The 13755-nt window shown below is 39.5% G+C and overlaps 1 protein-coding gene across 9 annotated transcripts in view; it reads left to right on the forward strand.

Annotated features, from left to right (window-relative positions):
- The window catches only part of LOC122991735 (dedicator of cytokinesis protein 9-like), an 83146-nt gene that overhangs the window by 66494 nt on the left and 2897 nt on the right, over positions 1–13755 (forward strand). For 2 of the 9 annotated variants that reach the window (XM_044364998.1, XM_044364999.1), the window contains exons 31-51: positions 936–1114; positions 1218–1334; positions 2188–2299; positions 2382–2515; positions 4062–4176; positions 4322–4388; positions 4489–4536; positions 5749–5885; positions 6901–7016; positions 7099–7236; positions 7330–7512; positions 8516–8629; positions 8754–8969; positions 9234–9291; positions 9375–9416; positions 9621–9727; positions 10499–10621; positions 10705–10818; positions 12217–12363; positions 12470–12680; positions 13505–13695. In XM_044364998.1, coding sequence (XP_044220933.1) covers positions 936–1114; positions 1218–1334; positions 2188–2299; positions 2382–2515; positions 4062–4176; positions 4322–4388; positions 4489–4536; positions 5749–5885; positions 6901–7016; positions 7099–7236; positions 7330–7512; positions 8516–8629; positions 8754–8969; positions 9234–9291; positions 9375–9416; positions 9621–9727; positions 10499–10621; positions 10705–10818; positions 12217–12363; positions 12470–12680; positions 13505–13695 — 2669 coding nt within the window. Of the gene's footprint in view, positions 1–935; positions 1115–1217; positions 1335–1698; positions 1752–2187; positions 2300–2381; positions 2516–4061; positions 4177–4321; positions 4389–4488; positions 4537–5748; positions 5886–6203; positions 6248–6900; positions 7017–7098; positions 7237–7329; positions 7513–8515; positions 8630–8753; positions 8970–9233; positions 9292–9374; positions 9417–9620; positions 9728–10498; positions 10622–10704; positions 10819–11120; positions 11127–11557; positions 11588–12216; positions 12364–12469; positions 12681–13504; positions 13696–13755 lie in introns of those variants that run through there. The other 7 variants (XM_044365000.1, XM_044365004.1, XM_044365003.1 and 4 more) reach the window with 5 other exon arrangements.

Consider the following 13755-nt stretch of genomic DNA (forward strand, 5'->3'; position numbering starts at 1 on the left):
GAATGTATTTTGTTTCTTCTTTGTGTTCCTTGTTTCTTTTGTCAATTAGATTTATTATCTCCATGTAATACTCCAGGTAGGTGCAAGGATTGTTGCTTGACTGGATCGACTTGGATCGAATCATTCAGCCATGACTGGAACGTTGAAAATTCCCTCAGAAATCTGTCTTCCAACTTTGTTGCAAACCGGCTGATGTGGAATGTTTTTTCTATTTCAAGTCCTGACAGATAATACAGCAAATCATTTGTAGTCATATATTTAAAACTGGCTCTTTGTAGAGATGTGGGTGATTATAATTGCAAGAATATTTTCCCTGTCTTGAAGTGGTTTGGAGTGATGAGAATAATTCCAGGAGCAATTTATTTTATGTCACTCTTAAGAAATCAGATGTCTTTTTAAAGCTTCCATTTGAATGTGGGTTTTAAAAAAAAATGCAAGTAGATAAATGCATTTTAATTCTCATTTTGGTGAAGCATTTGTGTGTGTGTGATTTCTTAACTTGTCTTTAATGCTATTGGAAACCATCTGTGAACAGCTGCCTCTGTTCAATCACAAGCTTTAATCCTTTTTTGTCCACAATAATCTCTGGTGATGTAGAACAGCAGCTCAGTCACACAACCTGGATCTTTCACACATGAAAGTCTGAGTCTGTGTGTATGTCTGGTTTTTCCTCATATAGATGATTAGATGAAAATCAACAAGAATCATTTGTCAGCAAGGAACATATTTGCATTGCTTGCCAGGTTTTAACATTGGCTACAACCTGTGCCTTCCAAGCTTTCATGTTTTTCTTGTTTATAACTTCATTGTGTCAGATTTATATTAAATTAGAAAAATGACTCTCTTTGCTTGCTGTTGTGTGGTTCCATCTCCTTTCATATGCTTCGCTTATTTCTGTCGGCCAGTCCTAATCTCTTCATCGTCCTCTTTCTCAGATCTCCAGCTGGATTACTCGCTGACAGATGACTTCTGTAAGAACCACTTCCTGGTCGGGCTGCTCCTCAGGGAGGTCAGTGCAGCTCTGCAGGAGTTCAGGGAGATTCGTCAGATATCCATCCAGGTGCTGAAGAACCTGATGATGAAGCACACATTTGATGACCGCTACACCTCCAAGGTAAGCAGCACCCTCCCACCTCTGTCTCTTGCTTTTTCCAATTCACTTCAGTGTCTGATCTTTTGTGCGAGACAGTCTGCTGAGTGATTTATTTGTTTTTCAGAGCCAGCAAGCCCGGTTGGCCACGCTGTACTTGCCCTTGTTTGGTCTGCTTCAAGAGAATGTCAACAGACTGAATGTGAAGGAAGTGTCTCCGTTCACCGTCAACCACTCCAACAATGTAAGCATGCCACCTAGTGGCTTGAATATTTCATATCGCAAACAAAGAAAACCACAGAGCATAACACAACCCTACCTTCTAACCATACCCACTGTACCAATCAACACCTTAGAAAAATTAATATACAATACATAAAAAAAGGAAAAACATACCAATGAAATAAAAAGACAAGTAAAAAAGGAGGAAAAAAGGCTGCTGCAGCAGTCTTAGCTGATAAGTTATCAAGCTACAAGTTATCCTGTATATCACATTGTTTCATTTAACACACAGGTTCATTGTCTTTTCTGTGCAATGTATCACCAAATCACCCCATGTATGTGTTTATCATAATTTAATCTGTGGATAATTATTTTCCATTTCACAGTAGTACCTGGATAGGTATAAACTGGGTTCAGGCAGCATCACAAAAATGACCATGTAAGCAGTGAAAAATGTAAATATACACCTATACATATATACATTTAGGGCAAAACAGTATTTTCAGTTCTTTTAAAGAGACAGATATTAACGAACAGTAAAAAAAACACTCAAGAGAGATAAAAATGGACTCCATGTATCTAAAAAACTGTTTGATTTTCCAGCTACATCATACCTATTTTTTCCAGATTCAGCATGTTCAGGATTTAAACAGTGATATAGATCCCTCATGTCAAAGCATTCCACACTGAATTACTAAAAAAAATACTTCAAAAGTTTCAATCTGCTAATTTTTGTTAACCAATGCCAAGAGTTTAAAGCAGGTGACATAGAGACCCCTCAAAACACCTTCACCTAACACACAAAGGAGCCCCCAGTGGCTTCTGATAAGATCATATGTCTGTGGCCATTGAAGTCTTGCACTGTTTCCCCTCAGAATGGCAGAGAAGATTCACTCCTTACCAACGCATTGATGACACCACCGAGGTCCAGCACCTTTTTGGACACCAGTTTGCACAAAGATGTTTTCGGAGTCATCTCTGGCACAGGTGAGTGGAAAAAATGATGGTGGAAAACATCAAGAGAGAAGTTTTAGTTTTTATATTGATATAAAACTTCTATTTCTTACAGCATCACCTCACACGACATCCACCCCCAACATTAACTCTGTGCGCCACGCAGACTCTCGTGGGTCCCTCATCAGCACGGACTCTGGCAACAGCCTGCCTGAGAGGCACAACGACAAGGGCAACTCTCTGGACAAGGTACATGTCAGAAAGTGCTGCAAGATCTGTGACATGCATAGAACATCCCTTTCACTGTGAAAGCCCCCATCAGAAATCCCCTTTTAATGCCAAAAGTGCCACAGAAAGTCACTCCTTGTTAACTTGTACCATTAACTCCCTCACACTTCACCTGTACGGCTGGCAGACGGAGAAGTTTGTACGGAGACACTCCGTCAATGTCCTGCGCTTCTTTGCGGAGACTGAGGAGTCCGTGCTCTCCGTGCGCACCAAGCGCGTCACGATGGACTTCTCCCTCCTCTCTGTGCCCTGTGTGCCAGAGAGGGACCTGCAGCCCACCATTTCACTTCAAGTACAAAACACCACCTTCCCTCACACAGTCGTCCTCCCCCCTAGCAGTGTCCCATCTGGGAATGTGAAACTGTGTGTGAGAGTGTTTGTCCTAAACCCTAAGCCCTTTCTTTGCCAGATGATTCTCTGGTGCCAAGGAGCAGACCTGCTGTACCACAGGGGCTTTTTTCATCTCTGCTCCTTTACCAGATGTTGATAAGCATGCATGCCTAAGGGATTTCTCATTTTCCACCTTCTCTATTGTGTGCTGTGACAATTTTTGCTCTGATTGATAGCCTCAGGCTAAATCTGGGAAAAGGATTGGACTTCACCTAGTGAAAAGGAAGAGGAGCAGCCTTTTCACAGTGCTGTTGTTTGTTTCAGCTTTTAGTGGAGCTGCTTTCATTTGTGATGTGTGGTGGCTTTTATCAAAATGTGTGTAACAGCATACTGTATTGGGAAAATACTGGGAAATGGAGGACACCACTAAGTAATTGAAACTATTATCAACCTCCAAATAATTCTATTTTAGTTCCGACTCTTTTTAGAAAGTGCAGACTTCACAGTTTTTGTCTACTTTTTCAGGACAACTAACTTTAGCCTTGAAGTTCTCCACTCTCCAAATTGCCCTTTAAGAAGCCAAAGCCATAGCCTCATGCTTTCCATGAAGTCATCCCCAGCCAGTTTCATGATCTAGACTAACTGCTGGCAAAGGAACGTGCTTGGTATATTGCCAACCCCTTGCTGTGGTAGAGCTGTTGCTCCACCGCTTTGGTTATGTTTTCTCCCTGCTCTCTGCCTCAGCAGGGAGAAATGGTGTTTGATGTCCAATTGCAGTTTTCCCACAAGACATAGAGCCCTGCAACATTTGAGTGAATGACTCCACTAGTATAGCTTTACCACTGTATTGCCAGGCTTTCAGAGAACTCTACAAATAGTTTTTACTACTTTCTTTAATGCAATAGAGTCTATGACACAGACCAAGACTCCATAGTTTAGACTTTGAACTGTGACCACAAAACCAAGTCAAAACTTTACAAGAAAATCCTGTAGATTTTGAAATTACTTTGGTACATATCCTTTGACTTTTTGATTGACTGAATATTAACTGACAATAGTTTCTGTAAATGGCACTGTGGTTTATTGTGAGGCAGCAAAGGGAACTTAAGAGGGCCAAGAGCCCTGCCAGGATTATATATTTATCTGTGTGCGCCTGACCAGCCTCTTTGTCCCTCAGAACCAGCCTGCCTCAACCCTGGGCAGTACCCCGCTGCGATGTGATAAACTGGACCAGGCAGAGATCAAGAGCCTCCTCATGTGCTTCTTGCATGTGCTCAAAAGCATGTCTGAGGGTAGGATCTCTCTGTTTTCTCCATCTTTCTCCTGTCCTGTCTGAATATCTCTAACTATGTTTGTCTCAGGCACTGTATTAACTTACATGTCAACAATACAACAAACTGAATTTGTCTCTTCAATGTCAATTTCTGTCTCTCTCAGATGCTCTGTTCACATACTGGAACAAGGCTTCATCTGCTGAGCTAATGGACTTCTTCACTCTAGTCGAGTAAGACATCTCAGACTGTTATCAAGAACATCCTGATTGACATTATAAGTCACATAGAAAAGTTTACGGTGACTGATTTTCCACTTACTTTTCTTCTCAGAGTCTGCCTCCATCAGTTCAGATACATGGGAAAGAGATACATCGCAAGGTAATGTTTTCAGTGTCAATGATTATTATCTGAAATGATTTCTTAGGTTTTACAGTGTAAAGTGATCGAGAATTTCAGACTTCTAAATGAGTCTTTTTTGAAAAGTTAATATTAAGGAATTCTGTGAAATCCTTAATATTTGTGTGAAATCCATAAAATCTCCAGTAATATGAAGTGAAAATATATTTACTATAACAGGAATTTAAAAAAAAAATAAAAGAAAACCAAACTGCTGCATGAAAAAAAGCCTGCTGAAAATTAAAAAAGAGATTTTAGTTCCACGTTGACAAGTAAAATATGTGAAGATGCATGTATAGTAATTGCAAACAAAATCAATGTCAACTTTGTTCTTGTTGTTGTCTTTGTCTCGTTTGACCAGCTCTTATGATGCTATCAAAAATAATTTTTCCATTGTACATTATTGCCTGTTAAACTTCACACCAGGACATTAGGACAGTTACTGATTCAGTGTAAAGCTACTGTTTGTGACTGTTGAAGGATGTGACTGTATGTTCAGCATAATTATTTGACAAGTAATTCAAACGTATCAAAACACACATCCAGTCCTCTCTCCAGTATGTGGCAGCTCTGGCCTTGACTCCCAGAGGGCTTTGGGTGTTCACTCTCTCTAACCTCCCACCACTGTTTCTATCTCTGTTCACTCAAATGCTGGCAAGTTTAACATAATGAAATAAAAACCTGGCTCCTGCCCTCTCCTGCTTGGGTAAGACTAAAGGTGGAATTGACTTTCTCAAACTAATGCATGATATCTTCTCACCTCATAAAAGCTGCAGTGCTGTGACACAACTACACCAATAGCATCCGCTTCTCTCATTATATTACATGCATGGCTTAAGCTGTAACTCGCCGCTCTAATGCTGCTATTTCTGCTCTTTAACCTGCATGCCAAACATGCAATCTACACTATGACTTTACTACTACATAGATACAGTAGGTGTATGTGCAAATTCAACCCAAAATTTTCAAATATCACATTTTCCAGTCTTCTCAGTGTGATATTTCTGTATTGTGATACCTTCAAAATCCTATAAGATACATTATCTTTCAATCATTTGGCTTCCAGGATATTTGAGTGATCTTTACACCACTCAAGCGTGTAAAGTGGAGTATTTCTCATCCTAACCTGCTTCACTAACTCTGGCTTTGCCGGTAATCAGCTACTCATCTAACATTTTCCTGTTTCCTCATCAGGAACCAGGATGGGGCAGGACCCGTAGCACATGAGCGGAAGTCTCAGACTCTGCCTGTGTCCCGTAACAGGGCGGGAATGATGCATGCCCGCTTACAGCAGCTCAGCAGCCTGGATAACTCATACACTTTTAACCACAGTAAGTGCCCCATATACTGTACTTTTCATCAAACATCCTCTACCAGAGGAGCCCCGTCCTCCTCCGCCTCATCCTGTATAGTCTGACTCCTCATGCTTTTCAACATTATCAACATCATCCTCTTCCTCATCATTCTCTGTTTAAACCCAGCCCACCGTCAAGCAGAAAATGCTCCAGAAGACAACAGCAAATTAAATTGAATTGGGCCACGGTAGCTTTTTGTAGCATCACGCCAATTTTACCTAAAGGGCTTAAGCTACAACTATGTGGTAATTCTGTTAAATGGCATCATTTAACAAAGTTTCTTTGTGTTTTCAGTGTAAGAAAGATTTCAAGTATTCTTGGAATATCTGTAGACCATGGTAAGAATGTATCAGGTTGGCAGGCAGTTTGCAGACTGTTATTGGCTCCGTTCATTTGTTGAATTAAGAGCATGCCTGTTTTTAACTGAGCATTAGCTTCTAGTCTTTCTGACCAGCTCATATACTTTTAACTTTATTTTGCATTTCATTCTCTGAAAAACGTAATTCATGTAAAATATGAAGGCTTTCATTCCAAAGTTCTCCCTTTTGTAAAGATGCAGTTTATGTATCTATTCTGCTTTTATCTCTCTCCTGTTTGTTAAATGGAAAATTCTAAATTGAATAAACACATTTTGGAAAAAAAAAATGCTGCTTTAAAGGTATACTTAACAAACACCAACCAACAAATCCTGAATAGTGTACCTTTTAAATTTGTCTTTTGGCATTTAAAAACAAAATTAATGCTACAATTAGTAAACTGAATTTGTGTTAATTTATGTTACCACTCATTTAATGAAAGATTCTGTACATTTTAAAGTGTTTTTTGTCTGAGTTTGGAATGAAACTTCTTTTCAACCTAATGAAATTTCTCATTCTTCAAGCAACATCTTTGTCTTTAACACTTTGGTCTTACATTTTAAGATATTTTGACATATGATATGATATGTTATGATATGTGAAAAAGCTACAGCTTTCTGTTGTGTCGTCTTTAGCCTACAGTCACTCGGAGGCAGACGTGTTAAATCAGTCGCTGCTGGAGGCCAACATTGCTACTGAAGTGTGCCTGACTGTCCTGGACACCCTCAGTATCTTCATCATGGGTTTCAAGGTAACATATATGATATAATATCAGTCTGTAATGCTGAATCTGATTCTGTTTGTTTCTAAGATGATACGTTCTTTCCCCACAGACGCAGCTGTGCTCCGACCACGGCCACAGTCCACTCATGAAGAAAGTTTTTGAAGTCCACCTCTGTTTTCTGAGGATCAATCAGTCAGAAACGGCCCTCAAGCAGGTCTTCACTTCACTGCGCACCTTCATCTATAAGGTGTGAAGGACGTTGGATCCCTGCCTAATAATACTCTGTTTATCCTGGCCGATCATTGTAGCTGACAAGCTTTCTGTATTTTTCACCCTGCAGTTTCCCTGCACATTTTTTGAAGGCCGTGCTGACATGTGTGCTGCGTTCTGCTACGAGATCTTGAAGTGTTGTAACTCCAAGCTGAGCTGCATCCGCAGCGATGCAGCCCATCTGCTCTACTTTCTCATGAAGAGCAACTTTGACTACACAGGTCGCAAGTCATTTGTTCGGACGCACTTACAGGTAGGATAATCTTCTGTGGATCTAATGTGTCCACACATTAGTTAACCCTAATGCATGGACCCCTTTAACAGCTCAAAAACATGGTTTTATCACCTTGATGCCTCATGAATTTTCCTAATTTTATGAGAATTGGTTATAAACATGTTTCAGAAATCAAATAGTACAGAAAATTAGGCAATTGGTTTGGGGTCTCGGAAACACCAGCTGTAAGATGTGGTTAAAAACAATAGATCTTCATATGCTCATATCTGTGATTGGTGTTTACAGTTCTTTTCTCTAGGGCTGCAACTAATCATTATTTTTATTATTGATTAATCTGTCAGTTATCTTCAAGATGAATCGTTTGGTCTATAAAACTTCAGAAAACTGCAAAAAATGCTTCCGTGGGCTCAAGATGATTTCATCAGATGTCTTGTTTTGTCTTATCAACAGTATAAAACTTAAATATATTCAATTTACTATAATGTAAGACAAGGAAAGGCAGAACATTTTCACATATTTGAGAAGCTGAGAGAAAAATTGAAAGTTTAGTATTTAGCTTTAAAATTGACTTTAACAATTAATCAATTATCTTGACTTTCGATCATCTAATAGTTGCAACTCTACATTTCTCACAGTGCTGCTGCTCCCAAATCTCAAATAAGTGTATACACACACTTGCACACATATGTTTGTTGCAAGTCTCCAAAATGGTGAATGTGAGGATCTTATTGACACCAAATGTCACTGTGTAGAATAACATACTTTTCTTTGTCCCTGAATGACTTTTTGGCAAACAAAAAGGTCATACATTTGTTCATGCAAGGCCCTTAAAGTACAACATATAAAACATGAAATATGTGGCTTGTACTTTTCTACATACTGAGGTTTAATAAGCAATTGTGTTATAATATTCACACATATGACATTGTGGGACACTAAAAAACCAGGAAATAAAGCCAATGTCAACAAAACAAAAGAAATAAACAATATTTAATAATAACTCATATTTCTTTTTCTTTAGGTGGTGATTGCTGTCAGTCAGTTGATAGCTGATGTCATCGGTATCGGAAGTACTCGCTTCCAGCATTCTCTGTCAATAATCAACAACTGTGCCAACAGTGACAAAACTATTAAGGTTTGTTTACTTATGCTCTACTTTAATAAACAATTAAAATATAAGTAGAATTAGAAACTACAATAACAATATAACTAAAAAATAACACCGCTGTTTGCTCTAATTTCCGCATCCTCCTTCACAGAACACAGCTTTCCCATCAGATGTGAAGGACCTGACCAAACGCATCAGAACGGTTTTGATGGCTACGGCTCAGATGAAGGAGCACGAGAGAGACCCGGAGATGCTGGTGGACCTGCAGTACAGCCTGGCCAAGTCTTACGCCAGCACACCTGAGCTACGAAAAACCTGGCTGGACAGCATGGCTCGAATCCATGTAAAGAACGGAGATTTATCAGAGGTCTGTGATAAGAGACTCTGCTCAGTCTGTGCTGATAGGTCAATCAGAGACCAATTTAATATGTGATAGACTCCCCCTATGTTCGTATCTGATGATAGGTCTGTACAATTTCTAATAACAAATACTGACAGTTTATTACTGACAGTTTACTACATGCTGATGTTCAGTTTGTGGGTGATACTGTGCTGTATTGTAACATAATACTGTACTGTACTATTAATATCACTTTTCTTATCCGACCGGGGTTGTTCTTGTTGTTTACAGGCAGCCATGTGCTATGTGCACGTTGCAGCACTTGTGGCAGAATATCTGAGGAGAAAAGGTACTTTAATAATCTTTTTATGATCAAAGTCTTCTTAATAAACAACTGAACAAATAACACACTTTTTTCCCTTTTCCCCAAAGAACAAGAGCACATCAGCCAGACAATAAGACAAACAGCAAAAAGTAAACATGATCATAATTAAAAAATAAAACAAAAGACAGAACAGAAAAGACTTAACTAAATGACAATATATATAGTCAGATAGTCTTCAGTAATCTGTGGAAAGTTTCTCTTTCCTGCCACACAGCAGCTCTGTCATATTAATTTTTTTGTACGAAAGATTGGGCTCATAGTTAAAACGTTGTCTCATCTCATGCTGTGTGCAGGCATGTTCAAGCAGGGCTGCTCAGCATTCCGAGTCGTGACTCCAAACATTGATGAAGAAGCGGCCATGATGGAGGATGTCGGCATGCAGGACGTCCATTTCAATGAAGTACATACACCTTTTCTACTGCTAAAGCAAAAGATAAATCACTGTCTGTTTAATTTACTGTAATATGACTGTGCTAATATGATTTGAAAGAAGCACCATGACCTGTATGTAGTATTACTACCTTATGACTTAATTTGATATCATTTCATTTAGATTTAAGCTTTCATTTGGAAGGATTTCACATTCATGTCTTCATGACATTTAGCTCTTGTTATTACAGAGGTTGAATGCACTCACTGTAAGCTGCTTTGAAACCAAAACCTAATGAATGTCATGTTAAGTAAATGTGATGTTGCAGGAAGTGTTACATGTTCTACTTAAACAGAAGAAGAGAGAAGAAAAACAGAGAAGAGAAAAACATTTTAAGCTCTCCATTAATCCATTTTTAAAAATATCGAATCATCCTTTAAAGTGACAACTGGCTGGTTCTTTCGGTGTTTCATCTTGAATTTTGCAGCAGACCTCCAAGATATGAAGCAATGGACAAACCAGAAGAGCAATGACCACATTTTGTAGTTTAGACATCAACATAATTCTTGTGTATTTTTTATAGTAACAAACCTATTTGGGAGGGACATGTCAGCTCATTTGAATTAACAAAAACAGGAGAGGAGAGCCAGCATTTCACCTGAATAGATGTGTGTTTCCTTTTATTTGTTCACACTCATCAAATATGGTCATGATAAAAGAGGAGTTGTCTTACTTTTTATGGAAGCAATTTTCTCATGTATTGCTCATCAACTATTTTTTTCATCCCTCATGTTCCCTCAGGATGTCCTAATGGAGCTTTTGGAGGAGTGTGCAGATGGCCTGTGGAAAGCGGAGCGTTACGAGCTCATCTCAGACATCTACAAGCTCATAATCCCCATTTATGAGAAGCGCAGGGACTTTGAGGTACAAGGTGGCCTCATCTGGAATTTTATCACCCCACTAATTTATCCCATTTATCCCTAATCAGATGTTATGACTTTGCACAGAAACTGGCCCACCTGTACGACACGCTGCATCGAGCATACAGCAAAGTGACGGAAGTCATGCACACAGGCAAAAGATTGCTGGGTACCTACTTCAGAGTGGCCTTCTTCGGCCAGGTGGGTTAAACACTCAAGAAACAGCATCAACATATTCTGTAAAGAGGGGTGTTATTTTTAGTTTATTTGTCCAACTGGACCTATTGTTTATTTGATTTCCACACTAACTGCATTTTAAATAATTCAAATTTGATTTCACCAAGTACACAAGTATTAATTTGGTTGCTGGTGTTGTTAAGTAATTCACACTGAGCATGGGAGCTGCTGAAGGTGTTTCTTTTTTATTTTTAGAGCATGGCCACATGCAGTGGCATTTTATGACCCACTCTAATACCCTTTTCTGCTTTTTATCCTCTTTGAAGGCGGCGGTAAGTTGTGTGGTAGACCTTGCTAGCCTTTCTGAGTGGCCTAAATCTTTGTGTGTTGTTGGTACTGCTGTAATCCATTGCACTTATCAAACATAGTTTGCTGCTTCAAGTTACAGTATCAATCGGTCACCATTGCTGCTTCCTGTATTTGGGACTGTGTTGCATGGCATTCGTCCACTTCTGCACTCATTTCAGTGTTTCTAGGTTTCTACGATTTTAGTACTGACCCTCATTTCTGTCTTGTTTTGTGACATTTTCTAAATAATTTGCTGGGTGTGGTTACCTCTACCTGTGTGCTTGATAGAAATAACCTACACAAATTCATGTCTCTTGACATGATGGTCTGATGTTAATGCAGTAGTTTGAATAAGTATTTTAGATAGCTCTCATGGAATAACTGATTTTATTTTCTGTTGTCCACACCCATGTAGCAGTACCAGTTTACTGACTCAGAGGCTGAGGTAAATCAATGTGAAAGCCAATATTGCAGTTGGACTGCAGTGATGTTTTAGGTTGTGTTGTGCTCCTTTGCTAATGCAGTGCTACTTCACGTGCATTGCTTATCGTTTGGCCCTTTAACTCCTCCACTACTCCAGCCTCAGTGTTGTTCTAATTATAGTAGGAAACCCTTGAAGGGCTAATACTGTAGCAGGATTCATCTCTCACTGGGTAAATGCATGGCTTCACCCATCTGTTTATGGGATTATACGTGTACATAGAAGACAATTGACTAAACCAAGTGCTCCCACTGACAGTGTGAAATCTATATCCCACCTCTGTCCTTTGGTCTGTCTCATGTCATTGAACTGACACTAGTTGATGTCTTGCAGTGCAGTTTTTTTCTTTTTTTCTGTGTGTCTGTGCTTGGACATTAGATAGAGGGTTGTGTATTTGTGGAGTCTGCCAAACCTTTCAGCCCAGATCTGAGTCTTAAAGAGTACTTTAACATTTCATTTAACAAACTGTTGGAATGACTCCCACTCACAGCCCATGTTTGGTTTGATGTGGTATAGTGTGCTTCTTTACATCTTATGAGATACACCGTATTTTTAGTTATTGTGATCATTGAACATGTTTTGCATCTTCTCAGGGCTTCTTTGAGGATGAAGATGGTAAGGAGTACATCTACAAAGAACCCAAATTCACTCCTCTGTCAGAGATATCTCAGAGGCTCCTGAAGCTGTATTCTGACAAGTTTGGGCAGGAGAACGTGAAGATGATTCAGGACTCTGGGAGGGTGAGACTTTGTTGATATTTCATTTGTGATTATGATTGATTTTCCCAGACGCCCAACATGGCCCATATGATTTGTAATGACTTGTAATGTCATGTATGTTCTGCAGATTAACCCCAAAGACCTGGATTCTAAGTATGCTTATATCCAAGTGACACATGTGACCCCTTACCTGGAGGAGAAGGAGCTGGTGGACAGGAAGACAGACTTTGAAAAAAGCCACAACATCCGTCGCTTTGTGTTTGAGATGCCTTTCACCATATCAGGCAAAAAGCAAGGCGGGGTGGAGGAGCAGTGCAAACGCAGGACTATACTAACCAGTAGGTAACCTTATGTATGTGGTAGTGTCACATAAGATAAGCTCCTCAAAGGGCATTCAGCAATTTAGTAAAACATAAAATTGGGGACTTGGGACAGATTCAGAAAATAATAGTCAGAAATGGTGCAGCAGAGGCAGATATTCTGACTTTTAGTCTCTTGTTGCTAGTGTTTATTGTTAGACCCTGGTTGCCTTGTACATGTCCATGTCTTTCAAACACCACACCCTCAGTTTCAGTTAAAAAAATGTTGTCTCCAAGCCTGAGCCGAGATATCTCTGATGCCATTATCAGGGATATTTTTTCAGACTCTAGAAAGTTTTTCCGCAGCCACGGAAGACATTATGTAACTGTTTTCAAGTGACACGTGACTTGTAAACTGATCTTTATGTGTAAAATTGGTGTAGTTCCCCTTTAAAACAGTATAGAGATCATCTAAAAAAATGAGATACCTTCTTCACTTAAGTGTTTCTTTCATTTTCCTTCCAAACTATGGTCCACCTCCTCCCATTGTCTGTATATTCACACAGCAGGCTTCAAATACATTGCTCAGCAGAAAGGTCTTATGCATGAATGGAAGACCTTGATTAGATTCTGAACATGTAAGCTGTTTGTCAAGGACCTTTCCTAATCTATAATCACAGTTATATTGTTTTATGGTGCAAAAGATCCAAAAGTTCAACAATGTCCTCTTATCTTTATTATGTAAGAGCTTTCACATAATGTTCATTACACATAAGTAGATTCTGAGCTATAAAACTTAGAAAAGCACGTGCACTGAGAAGCAAGGTGTTTATTGGTCTCCTCGTTGTGTTTCTGTCCCCCAGCCACACACTGTTTCCCCTACGTTAAGAAACGTATAGCAGTGATGTATCAACACCACACTGATCTCAGCCCCATCGAGGTGGCCATCGACGAGATGAGCAAGAAGGTGGCAGAGATCAAACAGCTCTGCTCCTCCAGTGAGGTGGACATGATCCGTCTGCAGCTCAAACTGCAGGGCAGCATCAGTGTCCAGGTGAACAACATACACGCACACATACAGGACATACTTTATGAAATGATTATGAATAAAAAC

Source organism: Thunnus albacares, chromosome 11, assembly GCF_914725855.1.
Source record: "Thunnus albacares chromosome 11, fThuAlb1.1, whole genome shotgun sequence".
NCBI classification, from domain to species: Eukaryota; Metazoa; Chordata; class Actinopteri; order Scombriformes; family Scombridae; genus Thunnus; species Thunnus albacares.